General features: G+C 48.5%; 3 protein-coding genes across 9 annotated transcripts in view; 1 reads left to right on the top strand and 2 right to left on the bottom strand.

Moving 5' to 3' along the window:
- Nucleotides 1-12719, bottom strand: part of SMC1A (structural maintenance of chromosomes 1A) — a 57131-nt gene extending 44412 nt beyond the window's left edge. Inside the window, exon 1 of one of the 5 annotated variants that reach the window (XM_034986737.1) lies at nucleotides 534-788. In XM_034986737.1, the coding sequence (XP_034842628.1) occupies nucleotides 534-642 (109 nt within the window). In that variant the 5' untranslated portion in view covers nucleotides 643-788. Of the gene's footprint in view, nucleotides 1-533; nucleotides 789-5964; nucleotides 6191-12696 lie in introns of those variants that run through there. The other 4 variants (XM_034986816.1, XM_034986982.1, XM_034986901.1 and 1 more) reach the window with 4 other exon arrangements.
- Nucleotides 926-12865, top strand: RIBC1 (RIB43A domain with coiled-coils 1). Of its 3 annotated transcripts, none has more exons than XM_034987160.1 (7): nucleotides 926-1034; nucleotides 3975-4091; nucleotides 5422-5503; nucleotides 5708-6052; nucleotides 11582-11700; nucleotides 12137-12531; nucleotides 12638-12865. In XM_034987160.1, the coding sequence occupies exons 2-7, from the start codon at nucleotides 3975-3977 to the stop codon at nucleotides 12717-12719; spliced, it is 1140 nt and encodes a 379-aa protein (XP_034843051.1). In that variant the 5' UTR covers nucleotides 926-1034; the 3' UTR covers nucleotides 12720-12865. The 3 variants fall into 3 exon arrangements, with proteins under 3 accessions (XP_034843051.1, XP_034842997.1, XP_034843117.1); XM_034987106.1 differs by lacking the exon at nucleotides 926-1034 and adding an exon at nucleotides 2772-2988; XM_034987226.1 differs by lacking the exons at nucleotides 926-1034; nucleotides 3975-4091; nucleotides 5422-5503 and adding an exon at nucleotides 4909-5047.
- Nucleotides 12866-13015: 150 nt separating this feature from the next.
- Nucleotides 13016-15420, bottom strand: HSD17B10 (hydroxysteroid 17-beta dehydrogenase 10). The gene is made up of 6 exons (XM_034987298.1): nucleotides 15311-15420; nucleotides 14775-14939; nucleotides 13983-14147; nucleotides 13742-13870; nucleotides 13552-13660; nucleotides 13016-13352 (listed from the first exon to the last, which is right to left on the bottom strand). Exons 1-6 carry the CDS (start codon nucleotides 15335-15337, stop codon nucleotides 13162-13164), a joined length of 786 nt encoding a protein of 261 aa, XP_034843189.1. The 5' UTR covers nucleotides 15338-15420; the 3' UTR covers nucleotides 13016-13161.
- Between the last annotated feature and the right edge of the window lie 7768 nt (nucleotides 15421-23188).

Genomic DNA, 23188 nt, shown 5'->3' on the forward strand with positions numbered 1-23188 from the left:
CAAAAGTGCCGCCTCCGGAGGAAAGTAAAAAAAAAAAAAGGAGGAATTGGAGCATACCAATGCGAGGCGGGAGGGGGCGCTGGGCTGAGGGAAAAGTGTACCGCTGGGGACCGGAGGCCTTGGGAGGGCTACCAGCAGCCCCACACTTTCCGGAGAGTTCAAACAAGGCAGGGGAAGTAGCCAGATCCAGCAGGTCCGGCGGGGAACTGCACGGCCCGCGGCTGGCTGACAACTCCGGACGCGCCACTTTTGGCGGGAGGGGGCAGTGGGCGGGGTAACGTACAGATCGGCCCGTACCACTCGCTCAGGGGCGGGGGCCGCGCAAAGAGCAGACAAGTGACACCTGGGGAAGAGGTCCGAGTCAGAGCACCCGAGCTGGGAAAGCGGGTTCGGACTGAACCCGTTCCGGAGGGAAAGGAACCTGTGAGGGTTCGCGACATTTCTGGTCGCACGGGCTGGGTTGTACTACTCTGCTACCGGATTAGGGGGTCCAGGCTGGGACGTGCGCAGGGCCGCAGCCAGGTTTATCTCACCAGAGCCATTGGGTCCAATGATGGCGGTGAACCTCTGAAATGGTCCGATAATCTGCCGACCCTTGTACGACTTAAAGTTCTCGATCTCAATCAGTTTCAGGAAACCCATGACGGCGACGGCGCCGGCGGCTGTACAAAAGGCCGCGCCGTACACCCGGGAACTGGGGTAGCCCGCGCGGGAAACACCGCAGTGCAGGCCGGGCGTACGACAAACCTCGCGAGAATAAGTCCAGGCCTAACGGGATTTCTGGCTTCCGGTGAGAGCGGAACCAGGGGCGTGTCGTGGAAGTTTTGTTAATCCGTTGCCTGGGCGCGAGCTTAAAACAGGAGTTTGGGTCCCGCCCCCCTTTCTTGTTGCGTGGCAACGCAAACCGCTGACCCTGCCCCCTGAATCGTAGAAGAGCGCAGCAGCTTTTGGGATCTGAGGAAGCAGGCGGGACGCGAGTCCACGCTTGCTGAAACAAGTCACAGCAGGGCTATGCCCTCCAGGGCAAGAGAAAGGTGGGAGCTTGGCTGCGGCTTTAGCCTAGCCTGCTGGAAGGCTCAAACAAGAACAGGGTCGGGGATTGGAAGGACCCCAGGGAGTGAGGGCTGGACGGGATGGAGGGGCCGGCCGGAGGATTTGGTGTTAGGGGAGCTCAGACCAAGCTGAGGGTGAAGTAGGGTTGGAAGTGCAGTGGAATGGGGGTAGGGATGGGGTGGGGTGGGAGGGGGGCTGGGGTTAAAAGGGGGATGGAGTTTGAAGGGAGATGAGGGTACTCTGGAGCGACAGGGTCACAAGCTAGGGAAAGCTATGGCCAGAGGTACTGCCTCTATCCCCTGCCTCCCTCCTCTTTCTCCAAGCAGAGTCCAGAGACTGTTGCTGTAGTTTAAGAATAGTCTTGGACCTGAGCCACTTGTTGGCCACTTGAACCTAGACCCAACCTGGGAGCTTCAAAATTGACACTCTTTGCTAAGAAAGGTATTTTGTGTGAACCCCCGGGAGTCAGGGTCCCTAAGCCACTGCTCTCCACCTCTGTTCTCCTTCCTTTCTCCCCATTTTATCTCTCTCTCCTCCTCTCCATCCCCCTCTGGCCCCCTCCCTTGCTTTCCTCCTTCCCTTTCTCTTGCTGTCGGTCCTCCATTCCTGTCTACTACCCTGTTGCCCTCCTTCCCCTTTCCTTTTCTGCCTCCCCCACCCCACTCTGCCCTCTCTGTTCCCCGAATTTTCTATCCTTCTCCTTCATACTTTCATCCCCCTATCACCTTATACCATCTACTCATTACAAGGTCATGGCCTTAGCAATCCAAGAAGCTTAAAATATCTGCCAAATCTTCCCCTTCAGTGACCTTACATTGTGGTCACAAATGGAATGAGTTGGCTGGGGTTAGTGCTTAGACTTAGACATGGAAAGGATCTGGTGGTTGCCATAACCATTCCTGAAACCACTTTTAAAATGACATCTGGAGGCTGGGAAGAGTCTAAAAGTCTTATTACAAGTCCAGGAAAGTGAGAAAGCTTGGTTGATGGAATCTAGTAGAGGAACCACAAATGAATTCAACTGGGAAAAACAGTCACAATCAGGCTAGGGGGACAAAATGACCAAAGGACAGCAATCTCATATAATTGACAGGAACAAGTGTTCCATTTAAAAAGATGAGATGGAACTTGGAAGAAAATCAAATTGGATCCCTACCTCTCACACTGTATATAAAGTGCAATTCCAAATGGATTAAAAACTTAAATGAGAAAGGCAAAATTCTAGACATTTTTACCCATCCTCTTATCTCCCTCCCCTCCAGCAACCCTTAGTTCATACACAGTATATTAATGCCTCTGTTCACATTTGCACAGTGGTTATCTCTTAGGGTAAGGATGAGGGAGAAGAGACATAAGACACTTTAATAATATTGATCAAGTTCTATTTCTTAAGTTGGGAGTTGGTTCATGGGTCTCTTTTATCATGCTTCTTCACTTGCATGTGGGTTATATATATTCTGTATACATCAAATATTTCAGTCACAAAATGGTTTTTTAAAAAAAGGATCAGAGGGTTGGGGGGATAGGGTAACTGGGTGATGGACATTAACGAGGGCACCTGATGTAATGAGCACTGGGTGTTATATATGACTGACGAATCACTGAGCTCTACCTCTGAAACCAATAATACATTATATGTTAATTGAATTTAAACTTTAAAAAAGGATAAATAAATAAAGGATTGGAAATAGCTATAGGAGGAGTTGAGGAATGGTATTCTGAACAAAGAAACGCCACATACAAAGGCCCTGAGATGGGAATAGTTGTGTTGAAGGACTTGAGAGGAGGCGAGTGTGCCTGGAGGACTGTAAGTGAGGGAGACTGTGATGTGGGATGAATTGGAAAGGTGTGCGGGAGCCGGATCTTGAAACCCATGGTAAGGAGTTTGGATCTGATTCTAACTGCAGTGGGAAGCCAGTGGAGGATTTTAAGCAGGTGAGAGACATGATCAGATTTATGTTTGCAAAAGTGTTTTTGGCTGTGGTTTTGGCCACAGTTGCCAAAAGTGGGCTTCCCAAAATATGAAAGAACACAGGCGAATGTAAGCCCTCTAGCCTTTCACGTGACTAGAGAATAAGTAACAAATAAAAAGGGAAATAGTGGTGCCATTTACTGAAATGGGGAAAACTGAATAGAGCATAACATGAAGGGAGGAGAGTTGTAAATGAGCATGAGACTTGGAAAGATAAGCAAGGGTCAGATCATGAAGACTTTTATAAATCTGGCAAAGGGGGTTAGACTTTATCTTGTAAACACTGGGGAGCCATTTGCTTTAAAGCTTTTATTTATTTTTTAAAGCTTTTATTTATTTATTTGAGAGAGAGAGCATGACCGGGGCTGGGGGGCAGAGGGAGAGGGAGAAGCAGACTCCCGGCTGAGCAGGGAGCCCGACACTGGCGGGATCATGACCTGAGGTTAACAAACTGAGTCACCCAGGTACCCCTAATGCTGCTTTTAAAGGTTTTTTTTTCTAAGATTTTTTATTTTTAAGGGATCTCTACATCCAACGTGGAGCTTGAACGTACAACCCTGCGATCAAGAGTCGCATGCTCCACTGACTGAGCCAGCCATGTGCCCTGTTGCTTTTAAAGCTTTTAAGCTGAGGTGTACCATGGTCAGATTTGCTTTCAGAAAGATCACTCTGGTAGCTAGTGCAGAGAAAAGAGTAGAGAGGGTAACACTGGAGCGAGGGAGGCCACTGAGGCTCCTGAGGATACTGTCTGGCACCTGATTGTGAGGCCTGAATTAGGGTGGTGACAGCATAGATGTAGGGCACAGGTATGAAATACATCAGGAGGTAAAATCAGTAGGAGTCAATAACTGGTGTTATTGGTGCTGTAGGAAGAAAGGAAGAGGGGTGGGGGTGTAGTCAAGGATGGTGGTCAGCACTGATTGGCCATTCCACCCCACACTTGCTCCAGATGTATAAGGTAGACCTGTCAGCAGATCCCAAGGAGGTGGCAGCCATTGAGGCTAGAAGAAATCGAGAAAAAGAGCGACAGAGCCGATTCTTCAATGTGCAGACCCGAGTCATGGGGGTGAGTAGGCAATGGGGACTTTCTTGGGACCAGGGGTCACCTCACTCCTGCACCCACAGAGGAATGTAGCAGTGTCTGTTACGGCCCTCATTGATTTAAGCAGGCCCTCCAGCTGGAAAGGAAGGAGAGAGAAGGCATCCACTCCCGGGTGAGGGAAGGAAGCGGGCTGGGGGTGCAGGGGAAGAGACTGGGGGAAGAGGAGCCAGTGACAGTGACTCTCCTCCAGTCAGCTCTGGGCTGAGTGGCCTGGTTCTCAAGAGACAGGTAACATGGAGCCAAAAGAAGTCTGAAGAATATTTGGTATTTTGTATGCCTAAATGCTGTCTGGAAGGCTACATAAGAAACTGTTAACCAGGCTGAGTGACGGAGATGGGAGGGACTTACTCTTCACTAAACTGTATTCCCTTTTACACTCTCTTGAAATGTTTTAAAGGAACTACAATAAAAAATAAACAGAAAATATTGATAGTTTAAGAAAAAAATAGATTGCTGGGTAGGTGGATATGGGGGGGGGGGTGCAGAATGCAGCATGGTATTCTGGAAAAGACCTCATACCTATGCTCAAGGGCCAGGTCTGCTGTTTACTAGATGTGTGGCTTTGAATGAGTCACCTATCTTCTCTGAGCTCCAGGCTCCTTCTCAGTAAAATGAAGCTACATGAAGTGTGAAAGTGAATATTAACATATGGTGGTGGCTCAGTGCCTGACCTAAGTAAGTAGTTGGCTGAGAGATGTGTGGTGTGATTGAGATCCGGTTGGCAAGTATTTCCTCAGGGTCTGGTCCGGGCCAAGAACTAGGTTGGGCAGTAGGGTACAAAGCTGACTAAGGCCCAGTCTCTTCCCTTAATGGGCTCACAGTCTGGTGGAGGAGATCATCGACAGAGGCAAACTTCAATATAATGTGGACAGTAGGTCCTAGATTCTGTGGGAGTAGCACCTGCCTAAGGAATCAGGAAGGTGAGGCCTGAGCTGGTCTTGAAGGATGAATAGGAGTTTGGGTAAAGAGAGGAAGAAAGAGAGTTCCAAGGGGAGGGAGCAGCTGGAGCAAAGGCGCTTTGTTCCAAACAACCTCAGATATCACAGGAAACCGTAAGCAGAGCTCTGAGGGTGGGGCAGAGGAAGGAGGTACTGAGATAAGGATGGAGAAGGAGGCAGAGGCTAGACCAGTGAGGGGCTTACAAACCATGTTCAGATGGTAGACCCTTATCCAGTAGGTACTGAGGATCTATAGGAGGATTCTGAAGAGGGTAAATTCTGAGCAGTTTGTGTTAGAGCATTCAAGGCCCACTGTTGGTCCCCTACCCTGATTTAGCTCATTTCTTTGGGATCAGGTGGATATCAAAGCCCTCAACAGCCAAGTGGAAGAGCGAAAGCTTCGAGAGGCAACGGAACAGAGCAAGGAGGCAGCTTATGGTAAAAGCTCAAGGCTAAGGGCAAGCCAAGAAGGATAGTGTAAGGGCCTGAGTGGGCTGAGGTAGGGCAGTTCTGCCTTGAAGTGGCGCCTGAGGCCTGGGGTGTGGTGGGACAAACCCGATGGGCCTTGGGAGCAGAGGCCATGCTGAATGGGCTCTGTCTCTCCCGTGGGGCCTTCTCCATGTCCCTGCCCACCACCCCCAGGTACCTACCAGAAGCAGTATGATCTGGTAGCCCAGATGTTAGAGAAGGAACAGGCAGAACGGACACGTCGGCTGGCCAAGAAACTCCAAAAATTTCGGGAGCAAAAGCAGCAGCTCAAGAGCAGCCGAGAGTTTGACCTTTGGAATTCTAGCCAACTCTGGATGGAGTTTCCAGCCTGTCTGGGCCACAGTGATCCCCCCTATGGCCCAGCCAGCCTGCAGTGCTTTGCTGGGGAGGACCTGGAGAGGACCACGTACCTGAAAATGTGGCAGGAGCAGTTCAGAGACGGCCTGGAGAGGCAGCTGCAGGAGCAACGTCAAGTCAGGGCTGATGAGAAGTGTACAGGTAAGTAGCTGCGCCCTCCAGGCTGAGACCCAAGGCCTGGTGGGGAGTTGCTCTGAGCCAGGTACAGCACCCAGGGAGTGGGGAGGTCCAGTTACCCACAGAGCTGATGCTGAAAGGTTAGACTGAGCAGACCCCAAACTCCCTGACCTCCTTCAGTAACTGACAGTATAGCCATTGGTACCCAATCGGCCTGGAACTCCATTATGTGGAGGCAGCAGAGTGAAGACAGACCTGTCGGCTCTGCCACTTACCACCTGGTTTGGGCAAATGAATTTTCTTCTCAGCGCTTCAGCTTCCTCATCTTTAAAATGGGGATAATAATCCATGCCACGTAGAGCTCGAATGAGACTGAAATGAGATACTGTATGTAAAGCACAAACATCAGTGCTCAGTAACCAGTAGCTACTCTTACTGTGACACTATACGCGACCATGACCTCCATGATCTCACAGAACCATGTCCCTTCTAGAAAATCAGTTTAGGAAAAGAGGAAAAGATATATGCACAAGTCATTCATCAGCAAATACTTACACTTTAACACTGGTAGGTGCTGTGATGGGTACTGTGACAGAAGTGTTTATAGGACACGAAGGGAACATCAATATGGGATTGGTCAATTCTCACAAGGAAAGGGAAACAGGATGGGGGCGTGGCACAAGTCAGCTGTTAGGAATCAATTTTGGAAAGTTGGGTACAATTTTTCCAAGTCAGGGAGAGGGTCAAGAAGAGGTCATTCTAGGCAGAGGGGGCAGCAAGAGGTAGAGAACTGGGGCTGTGAATAGTCCAAGGGTTTAGGATGCATGAACAGTTTAGTGTTAGTGCAGCCTAGGGTTGAGGGGTTGGAGGAAGAGAAAACGTGCAGGAATTTTCTACACCAGACTAAGGAATTGTGACTTTATCGCGTAGGCAGTCGTTAACCATTTAAGGGTTTTAAGCAGAATGACAAGACCATTTCAATATTCGGCATATATTAAGCCACCCATTTTGTGCCTGGCACAGTGAACAAAATAGAAAAACCCTTGCTGTCATGGAGTTCACACTCTAATGGGAACAGACAATAAACAAGATAAAATAGTAAAATATACAGTGAACCTTTGAACAACACGGGTTTGAACTGCACAGTTCTGCTTATATGTGGATTTTTAAAAATAAATACAATACTATGAACGTATTTTCTCTCCCCTATGGTCTTCTTTTCTTTTTTTTTTTTTTTTAAGATTTTGTTTATTTATTTGACAGAGAGAGAGAGACAGCAAGAGAGGGAACACAAGCAGGGGGAGTGGTAGGGGGAGAAGCAGGCTTCCTGCTGAGCAGGGATCCCAATGCGGGGCTCGATCCCAGGACCCTGAGATCATGACCTGAGCCGAAGGCAGACGCTTAACCGACTGAGCCACCCAGGCGCCCCTTCTTTTCTTTTTTCTTTTTTTTAAAGATTTGGTTGCCTAAGCCCCGCATTGTTCAAGGGTCAGCTGTATAAGGTGGTTAAGATAGTTGCTAGGGAGAAAAATAAAGCACAAAAGGGAGGACGTGGGGACTTTGGGAGAGGGGTGCACAGTTGCCATTTTAAATAAGGAAAACCTCACTGAGGTAACCTTTGAATACAGATCTGAAGACAAGGGAGTAAGCAATGCAATGCAAACAATCGAGGGAAGAGCTGTCCCAAGTAGAGGAGGTAGCTAGTACAAAGGCCCGTAGGAGAGAGGGTGTCTGGAATGTTTGAGGAATGGCAGTGGGGCCAGAGTAGCTGAAGTAGACCAAGTGAGGGGAAGAGTGATAGGAAATGAGGTCAAAGACGTGAAGGGGCCAGATCCAGTAGGCCTTCCAGGCCATGGTGCAGACTTTGGCTTTTACTGAGTGAGGTAGGAGCCACGGGAGGGAGAGGGTGTTGTGCACTGGGGCCACAGGATTTGTGTTTTAGACTTAAAAGTTTTGCCAGCTGTTGTGGAGATTGGCTTAGAGGGGAAGACTAGAGGCAAGGAGATAAGATAGAAGACTACTGCAGCCACGAGAAGGCAGCCAACAGGCAGCCATCTATCTATATGATCCTACGGTGGCATAGAGCTGGTCTGGGCTGCAGGGAGAGATCTGGAGGCCCGAAGCAGGGGAAGGGTTTGCAAAGGAACAGAATGCTAAACCTGGATGGAGCCTGGGGAAAGGGTGAGCAAATAGTACACTCTGTGAGGACAAAGGTCGGAGCTTACTATTACAACTCAGGTGACTTACACACTGCCTGATAACGTGGTAGATGCTCAGTAAATGTATCTTGAGTGAATGAATGAGTAGAGGAAAAGGAGCTCACAATAAAGGGATCAGGGAGGTAGGATAAAAGATGCATAAAATAATAATAGCTAACCTTTCTTGGGCACTTGCTGTGTATCAGACACTGTGCTAAGCTTGCTACCACATCGTGACTCATGCCATCCTCCCAGCCACTCCATGAGGCAAGCACTGGTATTATCCCCATTTTCAGTGGAGGAAACTGAAGAACAGAGAGGTGAAATAATTTGCCCAGGCAGGCAGCTAGTGGGGGATGGAGGCGGGAAGTGGACTCGGGCAAGCTGGCTCCATAGCCCACACTCGGCCACGCCACCAGACTTGCCTTCTCTTGGTCACCATGAGAAAGCAGGGCCAGAGGTCAAGGGAGGTGTTTCAGAGAGGGAACCATCAATCATGGCAAATGCTCTGGCGAAATTTAGGTAGGAAAAGAAATCTGTCTATTGGATTTTGAAATTCGGAGTCTCTGGTGATTCTTGTCGGAGCGGTTGCAGAGGCACCATGGGGCCGGCAGCAGGCGGGTGTACGAGAAGGCAGAGCCAGGCTACAGGGACAGCAGAATACCAAGGGAGCGTGCACGCAGTGTAATGAAAAGAGCATGGGCTGATCCCTCAAGGGACCTGGCTTCAATTCCCAACCAACTACTTGCTGACTATTAACCTTGGGCATTTTTACTTCACCTCCAGACCTCTTAGTGTCCCCACCTGAAAAATGGTGCTGCTCCTTTCCTCTCCGGGTTGCCATGCCGAATGAAATGAAACCACGCACCCCTATCCATCCTCCCTAGCCCCTGCCACCCTCTAGCCTCTGAGGTCCGTGTCCTTGTACCTCCTCAAAGCCAAGCCTTAAGCCTGTGTTTAGGGGACCCCCATTACCCCTGCCGCTCCCTCCATCCGCCCCCAGGCTGTGCTCTCTCAGGTATCCCCTGCCCTGTGTTTTCAACATTTCTCCTTCCACTGATTCCTTCTGTGCCTGCTGTAAACATGCTTATGTCTAACCCCTCTTTTTTTTTTTTTTTCTTTTTAAAGGTTTTATTTATTTGATAGAGAGAGACACAGCGAGAGAGGGAACACAAGCAGGGGGAGCGGCAGAGGGAGAAGCAGGCTCACCACTGAGCGGGGAGCCCAATGAGGGGCTCGATCCCAGGACCCTGAGATCATGACCTGAGCCGAAGGCAGACGCTTAACGACTGAGCCACCCAGGCGCCCCAGTCTAACCCCTCTTAAAAAAAACTAAAGCCTCCCTGCGCCCTGTGATTCCTCTAGGTGCTGTGAGCTAGCTGTCTTCCTTTACAGCCATACTTGAAAAATCTGCTTCCGCTTGCTGTCTTTTCTTCCTTTCCAGTCACACCTCAACCCCCTGGGAGATCTCCTCTCTCCCCACCCAACTTCACTGACACTACTCTTACTAAAACCACAATGCCTTTGTGTTATCAAGTACAAGAGGCTCTATCTAGTCTTTCCTCCTTGACTGGACCTTTCTTGCTCCACTTGACTCTGATCACATCCTTCTTGAGCTTCTCTCTTCCTTGGCTTATGTACTAGTACATTCTGCTCTTAGCTCTCTGACCATTCCCTCTGTGTCTGCCCTTTGTGGGCTCCTTTTCCATTACACCTTTCTTTCTTGAGATTTGGTCCCTGGCACAGTGCTTTCCTTCCCCTGCATACTTACCTCAGGTGCCCTCGGCCCTCGTTCTGGTTTCAGCTGCCATGTCACCATCTCTGTGCTGAGGACTCTCTACCCGCAGAATCAGATATCCAGATGCCTACTGACCACCTTCAACTCAGCCTTCCTAAACAATTCATCCATGTTCCCTAGCCTGCTCTTCATTCTGTATCTTCTACTTCCAGTGGTGGCCACACCATGCACCCAGTCATCCAAGCCAGGACCCTGGGAAACATCTAAATCTGCCCCCCTCCTTTACTCTCATCACGTACAGCTGATGTAACCCTTCTATATATTGGGTCTGCTTTGAGCCCTCCAAGATGGCTCCCCTACCTCCACTGTCTCCCACCAGTCTGACTGTATTCTATACTGGCCCCCAGGAGGAGCTTTCTAAAATACAAATCTGATTGTGTCGCCCCCTTGCTTAAGATCCTTCCATGTTCCCCACCACCTTCGAGGCAAGTTTCTGGCCTTTAGTCTGGCCCCTGCAAAGCTCCCTAGTCCCTTGCATTTTATGCTCCAGCAAGAGCATACTATTTGTAGTTTCAGATACAGGCCATACTGTTTCTTGGTTTCCTTTATTCATTTGACAAATATTTATTGAGCCCCTACTATGTGCCAGGCTCGGATCTAGGTTCTGGGCATGGGAGTGAATAAAACAGACAAAATCCCTGCCCTCGGGGTGCCTGGGTGGCTCAGATGGTTAAGTGTCTGCCTTCCGCTCAGGTCATGATCTCAGGGTCCTGGGATCAAGCCCCACATCTGGCTCCTAGCTCAGCGGGGAGCCTGCTTCTCCCTCTGCCTCTGCCTCTCCCCCTGCTCATGCTGTTTCTCTCTCTGTATCTCTGTGTCTCAAATGAATAAATAAAATCTTAAAAAAAAAAAAAATCCCTGCCCTCAACAAGGCTACTTCCTAGTGAGGAGAGAGACAGGCAATAGACAACATCAGTGAAATGTAGAGTATGGTGACAAATGGTAGGGAGAAAAATAAATCAGGGAAGGGGGATAAATGTTGGGGACAGGAGGTTGCAATTTGAGGTAGGAGAGACAGGGAATGCCTCACCGAGGTGGCAATATTTGAGCAAGACCTGGGAGAAGCAAGAGAGCAGGAGCCAAGAATAACGTCTATTACAAATCCCTGAGGCAGGAGTATCTGGCATGATCTAGAAACAGCAAGACCAGTGTGGCTAGACTAAAACATGGCTTGGCATGCCCTTTGCTCTTTCTTTCTATATGCAATTCGCATTTCGAGGATCACCTCCTCCTGGAAGCCTTCCTCTCACCCACCACCCAAAGCTCTTATAATGCCCTGTATACACCTCTGTCATTGCCCTTACCATGGTGGTATGATCTATGTTTGATCCATCTCCCTGCAGCTTTCACTTAGGCACTTGAGAAATCCTTGTTGCTGCTACTTTGGCTATCCCTAAGCCTCAAAGAGTAACTCCTTCCACATCCCTACAGTTAGGACATTCCCCTCCCAAGCATACACATCCACACACCCACCAAGCTTGTTGAACAAATGGCTGAATGAGTGAACCAGGAACGGGGCAGACCAGTATAGTGCCCTGGCCATATTTCTCTGTGCAGATATGCTCAATGACCAGCTGCGCCTAGCCATGGACATGCGGGCCACCCAAATGGCCAAGCTAGAGGAGTCCTGTCGCGTGGGCATGATGTCTGCCACGGCCAATGCCAACAAAGCTCAGGTATGGCCTGGGCCATTCAGTGCACCGGGCTCTCCCCAACCCCTTGAGCAAAGTCCTGGGGAACTTAGCCATGTCTTCGCCCACACAACCTTTCCTGAAGCAACACCAGCCCTCTCATCTACCTGAGGACATCCCCTTTCACCTAAGGCCCCTCTTAGGGCAGAAGATGCTCTTCCCCATATCCAGACTGAGGATGACCTGAGAGCAGAACATCACCCTCCCTTCCCCAGCCTCTCAGTCTAAGGGTTTCCAGAGGGCAGGGAAGGTCCCTGTCCATTCTACCCCTCCCCCTATGTTAGGTCATTCAAAGGCCAGGCAAGAGCTGGTCCTTCTCTCCCAGAAATGGAGGAGAGTAGGGCCATGTCTTCCCCTCCCCTGTGACTGAGAGCTCCCTGAAGTTGGGTACCCAAATGCTCATATTCGGGGGCCCCATCAGGCAGCTGAACTGGCTGAGCGACAGCGCCGTGAGTGGCAGCATGAACAGGAGGCCAACTTCATGGAGATCCAGAACCAGATCACGAGTGACCTACTGACGGAGAACCCCCAGGTTGCCCAGCACCCTGTGGCTCCCCACCGGGTCCTGCCCTATTGTTGGAAGGGCATGACTCCAGAGCAGAGAGCTGCCATCAGGAAAGTCCAGGAGGTGCAATACCATGAAAAGGAGGCACAGCGCCAGGCTGACCAAGCACAGGATGCCAAATGGGAAAGCCAGAACTTTTGCTTGGCCCAAGCAACAATGGAGCTAGAAGAGCAGGAGAGGGAACTTTGTGCTGAATTTCAAAGGGGGCTGGGCTCCTTCAATCAGCAGCTGGATAAGGAGCAAAAAGCCCAGTGAGTTCTAGGGGGTGGCAACATGGATGAATGCCAAGGGAGGGATGGGAAGGGCCAAGGAGAGAGGGAAAGCTCATCAGCTGATGCCTCTGTACTTCTTTCACAGGCAGAATTACCTGAATTCTATAATCTACACCAATCAACCTACGGCCCAATACTACTTACAGTTCAACACCAGCAGCCGCTAAGCTCAAGATGCTCATCTCTCTCTTCTCCCTCAGCGAGCTCATGAAGCCTGGGAGTTAGAGAGGAGAATGCTTCAGGCCCCCTCCCCCAACTCCTTCCCCCACTATCCCTACCTTTGACCCTAGGTAATAAAGGTACCAGTAAAATCAAGGCTGTGTGCTGTCATGGGACACAAAAGGTATGAGGTACTGCCTTTCCCACCCCACCCCTGGGCTTAGAGCATCTGACCCTGTCAGTCTTCACCCATTCACCTTTCTTCCCCATGCCAGTTTCCCCAGCACACAGCGTTACGCACTCCGTGTGAGAAACAGAGACTTTATTAGGCACAGAGTGTGACTACTGGGCAGAGTTACAAGATGGCTGTGGGACTTCCTCCCAGGCTGCAGTAAAGTACTCCAAGGGAAGCAGGGAGAGAAGAGCATGTGTTTTCTCTGCCCTCTCCCTTCAAGGCTGCATGCGGATGGCCCCATCCAGCCGGATGACCTCTCCATTGATGAATGGGTTCTCGATGATGGCTTGTACCAGATGAGCATACTCAGCGGGATCACCCAGTCGGCTGGGGAAGGGCACCTGGCTGGCTAAGAAGTTGCGCACTTTTTCTGGGAGGCTGGTGAGCAGCGGGGTGCCAAATAGGCCTAGACAAGACAGTCAGAATCAGAGGCCCACCCTTCCTTTCATATTTACCTGGTCCCTCCCCACCTTAGCTCTACCTATGGTACTTCCCAATGCCCAGAAATGGAAGGCTATTGCTGCTTAGCTGGTAGATAGTTTCCCCTCTCAAATGCCCATGAATCCTACCCAATCCCAGGTGTGGCAGGGAGGGACTATCTCTACCTGGAGCAATGGTCATCACTCGGATGCCCATGGGAGCCAGATCCCGAGCAATGGGCAGGGTCATGCCCACTATGCCCCCCTTGGAAGCAGAGTATGCAGCTTGTCCAACCTGGAGAAGGAGCAGAGGTCACACGTGGAAGGACCCTAACAAGTCACCAAGGAGGCACAAGCCTTGCCCTCGCCCACACACCTGGCCCTCAAAGGCAGCCACGCTGGCAGTGTTGATGATGACCCCACGCTGGCCTCCCTGGTCTGGCTCATTCTGGCCCATCTCACCGGCCACCAGGCGGATCACGTTGAAGGTGCCGAGGAGATTCACCTGAAAGACCAGCAGAGACATGGTATAGGGCCTTTTGTCCCCTAAAAGCTTTGGAGGCACCCACAGCCAAATACCTTTTACTCACACCCCTGGGGATCCTCCAAGGCCTTACATTGAGAACTCGCTGGAAGTCCTCCAAGGAATGGGCCTGATTCTTCTTTAAGTTGTATGTCTTTATGGCCACTGCAATGCCTGCACAGTTGACTGCCACATCCACACGGCCAAATTTTTCTTTTGCTAGAGTCAGGGCTGCTTGCACATCCTTCTCTGAGGTCACCTTCAAAGGGAGAGGTGGAGAAAGTATTCATCTCCCAGCACACACACACACCACTAAACCTGGGCAAGGAGCGCAGGTCCAGTCTTTGAGTAACAACAGAACTGCGTAAGCAAGGAGGAGGCCAAAAGAAAACACGAGAGTGGGGCATAAGTGAAAATGTTAGGTGCTGTAGTGTTCAAAACTGTTTTCAAATCTATACCCTCTTTTGATAAATTCACATACCCCTGGAGATCTGTGGACCAGAGCAGTTTTGAGAACTGCTGATATGATGATAAACTAGCTTTTTTGTACCTCTACCTGCTAAGATGATTTCATCAAGCTTTACTTTCTGTAGTTTGTTTCATGAAGTTTTTCAACTTTGTAAATATAACATTACAGGGCACAATACGCATTTTCAAACTATACATACCCCCTCCAGGAGATTGTGATATATCCAATTCCCATCCCCACTGCTGGGGATCCAGGCTTTGTACATTCCTTATTGCAGGTGCTCCCACAGTGCTGGACGGAGGGCTCAGGCCAAAAGGGACAAGGAGATGGGTCCACTGTCCACACAGATAGCACCCTTAGGGAAGGGGACCCCACAGGCTCCCAGGGGGGTTTCGGAGACCTCGTGCCCACACTTACATCAGCTGGGGCAAAGGCGCAGCTCTTCCCTAACTTCTTGGCTTGGACCTCCCCATCAGAGTCGGGCAGGTCCAGAAGCACAGCAGTGGCCCCTTGCCCCACCAGTCGCTCTGCTGTGGCCAGACCTAGACCAGAGGCTCCTCCGGTTATTAGAGCAACCAGGCCCTGTGAAGAAAGGAACGGTCAACGGTAGACTGCGCACACCACCCCCACCCTTTCACCTGCCTGTTCTCCAGGCTTCTGCGACGGAGGCTCCTGTGTTCTCCAGGCTTCTGCGACGGCGTGTGACCCAGGTGTGTTTCCTCTCCTTCAGGACCGAACCTCCGGCGTCTCATGCCCCGACAGCCCATCCAGTCACCCCCCACACAATAAGCCGCGGAGAGTTGACCTTCACCTCCCGAGCCCAACCGCCGCACTACCGGGCCTAGACAAGTGTGACTCTTTCTCCCAGCACCGATCTCTTTCCCCCTGGGTCCACGGCCGCGCGGTCCCGGTTGGCGCGGCGGAGCAGCCGGGAGGAGCGAGCCACCCCCTACCTTCACTGCCCGGCACGCCGCAGCCATCTTGCTAGGAACTCTCCGCGGGCCGGACGGGCGGGAGGGCGCTGATTGGCCGAGGCGGAGGCGTGGAGGGGCGGGGGATGGGGGGGCCGCTGAGCACGATTTCGGGGCGTGGCGTCGGCTGCGCGCGTCCCGGACAGAGAGGGCGAGGCCTCCGCAAGGTGCCTCCGGAGTTACTTCACCCGGAGAGAGAGCCCGATTGCGGCGGCGCGATACCAGCCACGCTCTCTGCCGGACTCTCTAGCTGATCTCTGGGCAGGCGGCCAGCTCCGCGGGGAGTAGGCGGACAGGAGATTGAGAGTTTTCCTTACTCCTCAGAAAAAGCCTTCATTCAAGCGTAAACATGGGAGAGACCCCTATATTCCAGGCTGTGTGCGGGTCACTGGGGATACCAAGAGGAATACGAAAAGGTTCATGCCTTCCAGAAGGACACAGTTCAGTTGGGGGAAAAGATAATTATAGTACAGACACAGACAAAGGAAGGGACAGAGAACAAGATTCTGAGACATAGACATAGATATCCAAAGATGGAGATTCTGAGAGCCATCAAAGACAAATATGTTAGGAAAGACATTGAGAGGAACAGAGATGCCACACAGGATCACAGAGACATGGATGTGGAGAGCCACTAAGAGACAGAGAAGCTAGGAGACAGACATTCTGAGACAGACATTCTTAAGAAGCACAAGCCCAGAGAAGCAAAAACATCTTTCATCAGCTCAGTCTTTTCTCCTGTCCTCTATCTGTGTCAAACCTCTTTTAAATCCCAAAGCCCAAATCACACATTGCCGAGGGGACCTCAACCAGACACCGTCATTTTAGACCCGGGTCTTTGGTCACCCTAGAACATCTTTCAGCCAGCATCCCGATTAGAATCTTGAGCCCACCTAATCTACCTAATCTGACTTCCTCCCTGACTTCTTCCCCAAACCAAGGTCTTCGAGCCATAAATCTTAGTCTACATTTTCAGCCCCATTCAGCTTTATGTTTCCTCTATCTGAAGTATCTCCCCACATGCTTTCCCACCCAGAAAGACTTCCCTCCGGGCCTCCTAGTTGTTGATAACCACCACACTCATGGTCACTATACCATATTCATCAAAGGATTCAGTACAAGATTCACAATCTTTCTGACTACATGCAGTCCTCCCAGCAATTTATAGCACTCTTGGCTGGGCCCAATATGCTCCAGCCACATGGCCTCTTTGTGTTCATCTTTGCATTAGCTGTTCCTTCTGCTTGGAATTCTCTCTCCCCGATGTTCACATGACTGCCTTTTTTTTGTTTTTTGATCATTTAGAACTAAGCTTAAATGTCACCTCCCTCTCCCTGACCACTCAAGCTGTAGACACCTAGTTCTTATCCCATTGTGTTGGAGGAATTTATCGAGGAGGTGACCACTGGTTGACCTGAGAGCTGGAGCCGGCAATGGGTATCTCTGCACCCCTTCCCCTGTCTTTGGAATGTATGCTCTGCCCAATGTTCCCACAGCCAGAGCCATTTCAGGGACACAGCCTTGAGAGAGTAAAATGTTGTTGAGACCATCTGGACTGAACACATGACTGAACCCGGCTAAAACCTCTATATAAATTTTTAAGATTCCAGTTGGTGGGTGCAGAGATCTACTCATCTTTCAGCTGTCCAAGACAAGCCTTGTATGTAAATTCCCTTGCTTGTTAAATCTGCCACCTACCAATCTGGGGCAGTCTGCCTCTATCTTTGGTCTCTCCATGCTCTCCATGTACAGGGGCCAATTTGTGAGCCAACATATTGCCTATTTGAATTCTCTGCATAGCACTTACAGACCCGTAATCTTTTTTCTAATCTTGGGGCCAGGTGTGTTTTGGAATTCAGATTTTTTTTTTCAATTTTACAAAGGAAGACCTACTCTATATTACATAACTCTATATACTGCATATACTCTATGCTACGTAACTACTGAGAAAGGTCTAGAGCATCACTTACAATTAAACATTAATATTTCTAGAGTGAAAAGTGTGAACATTATTAACATTGAGTGTGAATCAAAACTATAGACAGCCTCACATTACTTCAGGTCAGGTTTTGTCACCTAATGGGTTTGGGCTCCAAAGTATGCTTTTCAGAACTTTTGTGTCATGGAATTGTGCCTAAAGGCTTTTGAGCCTTGTCTAACCCAGTCTTATTTGTGTGTGCGTGCATGTGTGTGTTGTGTAGTTCTCTCCCTGCTAGAAGGTAAGCCCCACAGCGGCAGGGTGTTGTCTTACTGGTCTCACTTGGCTACCCAATCCCCAAAGCACTGCCTAGCATGTACTAGACACTCAATACTGATGAATAAATCGATCAATCAATCAGTCAATCAATCAAACAATCTTGGGAGAATATTGGGGCCCAGCTTCATGATTCCTTCATCTGCTTAACTCCAGGGACCTTCACCTCCTCTTGATTTTAACCACTTCTGTCTAGGCGACATTATTAACCTTGCCATGCCCTGGAATGACTCCCTCACTTCCCTGGCATCTACACACCACCATCTCTCACTCTGAACATGTTGTCCCAGTCATTTTGGCTCTCCTCCCTTCCACACTTCTTTTATCTCCTTGAACCCTGTTATTCCATGGGTCTTTCCATTTTCTTTCCACCTAGCAGCCTCTTCCTACTTTTCTTCTGGCCAGTGTAGACCCTCTCTCATTCCCCTTCTCTCTTTAACCACTCTTGCTGGCACCCTCCAACCATTTGTCCCTTGACATCCTACTAATTCAACTTCTTCACTTTTCAGCACAGACTCTGAAGCCAGAAGGCCTGGGTTTGAATCTCAATTCCATCATTTACTAGCTGAATGACCTTGGGCAAGTTACTTAACTATTGTGCCTCAGTCTCCTCTTTCATAAAATGGGTATAATCAAAGCACCTATCTTGTAGAGTTGTTAGGAATAAACGAGTGAATGACTATATAAGAAAAAAGGGTACTCAGAGCAGTACCTGGCCTTTAGCAAGAGCTATGTAAATGTTAGCTATTGTTACTCTTCAGAGCAGTGTCTCTTAGCCTATTTTAGGCTGTGAAAACCTCTGGCAGTCTGGTGAAGTCTAAGGAATCCCTTCGCAGAATAATGCATGCATTAGATAGGATATAAAAATAGGATTACAAAAGAAATATAATTACCAAAATAAAAAGAAATACATCTGTAATATAGTAATATATGTGCTTCTTTATTTATACATTAAACCCCAAGCTCTATCAACAGGTCTCATGACTACCATGATTTCAAAATAGTGATGTTATTTCAAGAGATCTGTAACAACTCTGATATGCTATGAAAATCTGATTTCCACTGGTAACAAAGCCACAGGTACTGCTAATACTATTGTAGTTTGTTAGATCCTCTAGAAGGACATACTACACCTTGTGTTGATGATAGTGAAAATAAAGATGCAATTTCCCCCCATCCAAGTCCATGGGCTGCTTGAATTCTCCCTACAGTCTCTGAAAGGGCTGTGGACCCCGGGTTAAGAACTCCTGTGTTTAGAGCAAATGGAGGCCATTAAGTGAACACTTCCTCTCTCATCACCTTCAATAATGTCTCTACCCACACTATCCATCCTTTCCTTGGGTCTCAGAGGAGAGAGGTCCTGCTTGGGCCTTGCCCTTCCCACTGGGCTCTGGGTCCCAGCCCCTCTCATTTGCTTGGGTGTTTGTGCCATTGAGCATCCTCTCTCTTTATTGCACACAACTCTGTCTCAAGATCATTAGAAAATAGGGAACTGAGCAAACCCAACTTTTGCACACAACAGATAATCATCACTTTTGGGGTACGTGGGCGAGAAATGAGCAAAGGAGCATGTCACCAGAACCAGCAACATCCAGCATTATCTCACAATCCCCAGGGGGTATTAACCCTACCAGGAGATGAGAGAAAAACAAAGGTGGTTTTGCCCCTGGGAGATAAAAACCACAAGATAACCCGTTTAACCCTTGCGGGTACCTGCCATTACCCCTGCAAAGACAGAGCTTCACTGGCTCCAGCTGACTCCGAGGTGGCATTGGAAAATATAAAGGATCCCAAATGATGAGTGTGGGGAGCATCCAAATGTGTGCCTGTTGGGGCACAATTTGAATAAATGCTTTAAATTCTGAAGGCGTGTGTGGAACATGAGAATGTGGCTAGCATCTGAGAGTGTGCTGAGGATGCATGCTGGCTGAGTGTTTACCATTTGAATAAATGCGACTAATGTCTGAATGAACTTGTGTGATTCCAGCCTAAGTTGATCATGACTCTACCATTGCCCAAATCGACAGCCATTGTTTAGCCTTGGTATAATCAGAACTTTCTGGCTGCATTTTGCCATGTTTGATCACTTCCTCTTCCTAGAACCCCCCCCCCCTTGGTTTCCATGACACCTAACTCTCCTGGTTCTTCCTACTTCCCTGACTGTTCCTTTTGGTCTTCTCCCTGCACCCCCTTTTCTTCTGCACTCCGTCTCTGGGGAGCTCAACCGTCTCTTAGTTTTGATACTGCCTCTCTGCTGAGGATTTCCCAATCTCTGCCTCCAGCTCACCTTCTCCACTGAACTTCAGAATGAGGTAGCCAATCATATGCTGGCCCCCTACACCAGATGTCCCTCAGGCATCTACAACACGTGTCCTAAACTAAACTCAATCATTGCCCCTTAAAACTTCTTTATCTCAGCTGGTAGTAATATCATCTCTCCAGGCACACAAGCTAGATCTTGGGACTGATGCCCTCTTCATTCTTTCTAATCAGTTACCAGATCCTGTTGATTTAACTCCTGCATACTTCTTGAATCTGGCAACTCCTCTTTCCTAGCTTCCAATTATCACCACCCCAAATCTCTTGTCTGTACTATTGCAACTGGTCAGATCTCACAATTATCCCACTTAAAAGGATCCTTCAAGAAGCCAGCAGAAGCCTCTTTCTAAAACTCAAATTTTGGGGGCACCTGGGTGGCTCAGTCATTAAGCGTCTGCCTTCGGCTCAGGTCATGATCTCAGGGTCCTGGGATCGAGCCCTGCATCGGGCTCCCTGCTCAGCGGGAGGCCTGTTTCTCCCTCTCCCTCTCCCCCTGCTTCTGTTCTCTCTCTCACTGTGTCTCTCTCTGTCAAATAAATAAATAAAATCTTTAAAAAAACCCCTCAAATCTTGGGGCACCTGGGTGGCTCAGTCATTAAGCATCTGCCTTCGGCTCAGGTCATGATCCCGGGGTCCTGGGATCGAGCCCCGCATCAGGCTCCCTGATCAGCCGGGAGCCTGCTTCTCCCTCTCCCGCTCCCCCTTCTTGTGTTCCCTCTCTAGCTATCTCTCTCTGTGTGTCAAATAAATAAATAAATAAATAATCTTTAAAAAAATAAAAAAATAAATAAAACTCAAATTTTATTATGTTATCATCCTTGTGTTAAACCCTTTCAGTGGTTTCCCCTTGTTTTCAGTGGTTTCCCCTTGTTTTCAGTGCTCTCCATAGTCTGCTACCTGCTGTCTGACTTCAGTCTGTATAACACTGTACTTTCCAGCAACAATGCACTACTTGATGATGAAATTTGGAAGTTTTTGGGTTTGTGAGCGAATGGCCAAGAAAGAATTCTTGAGAAATTTTTGGTGCAAAAAGGCAATTTTATTATAGCATGGGGACAGGACCTGTGGGCAAAAAGAGCTGCACTGGGATTGTGAGGAGTGACTGATTATATAGTTTTTAATTAGTGGGGGTTAGGGATAGCGTAAGTCTTGAAGGAATTTGGAAGCAAGGCTTTCAGGACCTTGAGTGGCTAGCTGCTGTTAAGATAAGGTTACTTTTAGGGGCGCCTGGGTGGCTCAGTTGGTTGAGCGACTGCCTTCAGCTCAAGTCATGATCCTGGAGTCCCGGGATCGAGTCCCACGTCGGGCTCCCTGCTCAGCAGGGAGTCTGCCTCTCTCTCTGACCCTCCCCCCTCTCATGCTCTCTATCTCATTCTCTCTCTCAAATAAATAAATAAAAAATCTTAAAAAAAAAGATAAGGTTACTTTTAGAAGACATACAAATGGCCAACAGACACATGAAAAAATGCTCCACATCACTCGGCATCAGGGAAATACAAATCAAAACCACAATGAGATACCACCTCACACTAGTCAGAATGGCTATAATTAACAAGTCAGGAAACAACAAATGTTGGCAAGGATGTGGAGAAAGGAGAACCCTCTTACACTGCTGGTGGGAATGCAAGCTGGTGCAGCCACTCTGGAAAACAGTATGGAGGTTCCTCAAAAAGTTGAAAATAGAGATACCCTATGACCCAGCAATTGCACTACTAGGTATTTACCCAAAGGATACAAACATAGTGATCCGAAGGGGCACCTGCAACCCAACGTTTAAGCAGCAAAGTTCACAATAGCCAAACTATGGAAAGAGTCCAGATGTCCATCAACAGATGAATGGATAAAGATGTGGTGTATACACACACACACACAATATTAAAAAAAAAGAAAGCTTACCATTTGCAATGACGCGGATGGAACTAGAGGGTATTATGCTAAGCGAAATAAGTCAATCAGAGAAAGACAATTATATGATTTCACTCATATGTGGAATTTAAGAAACAAAACAGAGGATCATAGGGGAAGGGGGGGAAATAAAATAAGGCAAAATCAGAGAGGGAGACAAATCATAAGAGACTCTTAGCTATAGGAAGCAAACTGAGGGTTGCTGGAAGGGTGGTGGGTGGAGGGATGGAGTAACTGGGTGATGGGCATTAAGGAGGGCACGTGATGTAATGAGCACTGGGTGTTATATGCAACTGATGACTCACTGAACTCTACCTCTGAAACTAATAATACACTATATGTTAATTAATTGAATTTAAATAAAATAAAAATTTTTAAAGATAAGGTTATTTTAGTCTTTAATAAAATGGAAACATTAAGGCACTAAGGCAGCCATGAATTCCTTGAGTAAGGTCACGCTCTGTATGTTTCTGGTATCTATCAGTGGGATGTAAGCTATAAGGAGATTTAATTTAAGCTACATTTCTCTTGCCTTTGTTTCCCTCATCAATACCACCCACAGTAGTGCTGTTGCCAGATGAGATACAGGGTGCTCAGTAATTAAATTTGAATTCAGATGAACAAATAATTTTTAGTATAAGTATCTCCCATGCAATATTTGGGACATACTTATATTAAAATTATTTGTTACTTATCTGAAATTCATATCTGAGTGGGTATCCTGTATTTTCATTTGCTAAATCTGGCAACCCTACCCCACAGATAACACCCAAGATACCACTGGCGAGATACCCCTTATCAGGCTCCCACAGTTCTGTATGACCACCTCTGAACCAATACTTACCCTCCTGAGAGAACAGGGATCTCTTCCTCTTTTTTTTTTTTTTTAAGATTTTATTTGTTTATTTGGGAGAGAGAGAGAGCAAGATCAGGGGAGCAGAGGGAGAGGGAGAAGCAGGCTTCCCGCTGAGCAGGGAGCCCGACGTGGGGCTCGATCCCAGGACCCCGGGATCATGACCCAAGCGGAAGGCAGACGCTCAATCATCTGAGCCACCCAGGCTCCTCTCTTCCTCTTTTTTTTTAAGGAGTTATTTGTTTATTAGAGAGAGAGAGAGAGAGCATGCACGAGTAGGGAGAGGAGCGTAATGCATAAGTGTTGGAAATCATCCTGAAGGGTTGAGCCAGATAGCCTTACTGGGTACATCAAGTTTTTTTTTTTTTTTTTTAAGTTTGATAGACAACAAAATACGAAATTTAAAACAATTATATAAAACAGAAGTAACATAATTTCAAACTGTGTGATGGTTCTACATCAAGACACTAGGTCTGAAAGTAGCCAGCTGAAATATCTATTGGCACTTATTCCAACTTAGAGGAGAAAG

The sequence above is a fragment of the Mirounga leonina genome, unplaced genomic scaffold (genome assembly GCF_011800145.1).
Source record: "Mirounga leonina isolate KUSES-001 unplaced genomic scaffold, KU_Mleo_1.0 Mir_101529, whole genome shotgun sequence".
NCBI lineage: Eukaryota > Metazoa > Chordata > Mammalia > Carnivora > Phocidae > Mirounga > Mirounga leonina.

Bases quoted from the DNA above. Each gene is read 5' to 3' on its own strand.
- RIBC1 (XM_034987106.1), top strand. From the start codon at position 2,887: ATGAATTGGAAAGGTGTGCGGGAGCCGGATCTTGAAACCCATGGTAAG. The intron at 2,989-3,974 runs GTGAGAGACATG...CACTTGCTCCAG, and splicing joins CAGTGGAGGATTTTAAGCAG to ATGTATAAGGTAGACCTGTC. The intron at 4,092-5,421 runs GTGAGTAGGCAA...CTTTGGGATCAG, and splicing joins TGCAGACCCGAGTCATGGGG to GTGGATATCAAAGCCCTCAA.
- HSD17B10 (XM_034987298.1), bottom strand. From the start codon at position 15,337: ATGGCTGCGGCGTGCCGGGCAGTGAAG. The intron at 14,940-15,310 runs GTAGGGGGTGGC...CTTTCTTCACAG, and splicing joins CGGCGTGCCGGGCAGTGAAG to GGCCTGGTTGCTCTAATAAC. The intron at 13,661-13,741 runs GTGTGTGGGCGA...CTCCTTCTCCAG, and splicing joins TGGCTGCCTTTGAGGGCCAG to GTTGGACAAGCTGCATACTC.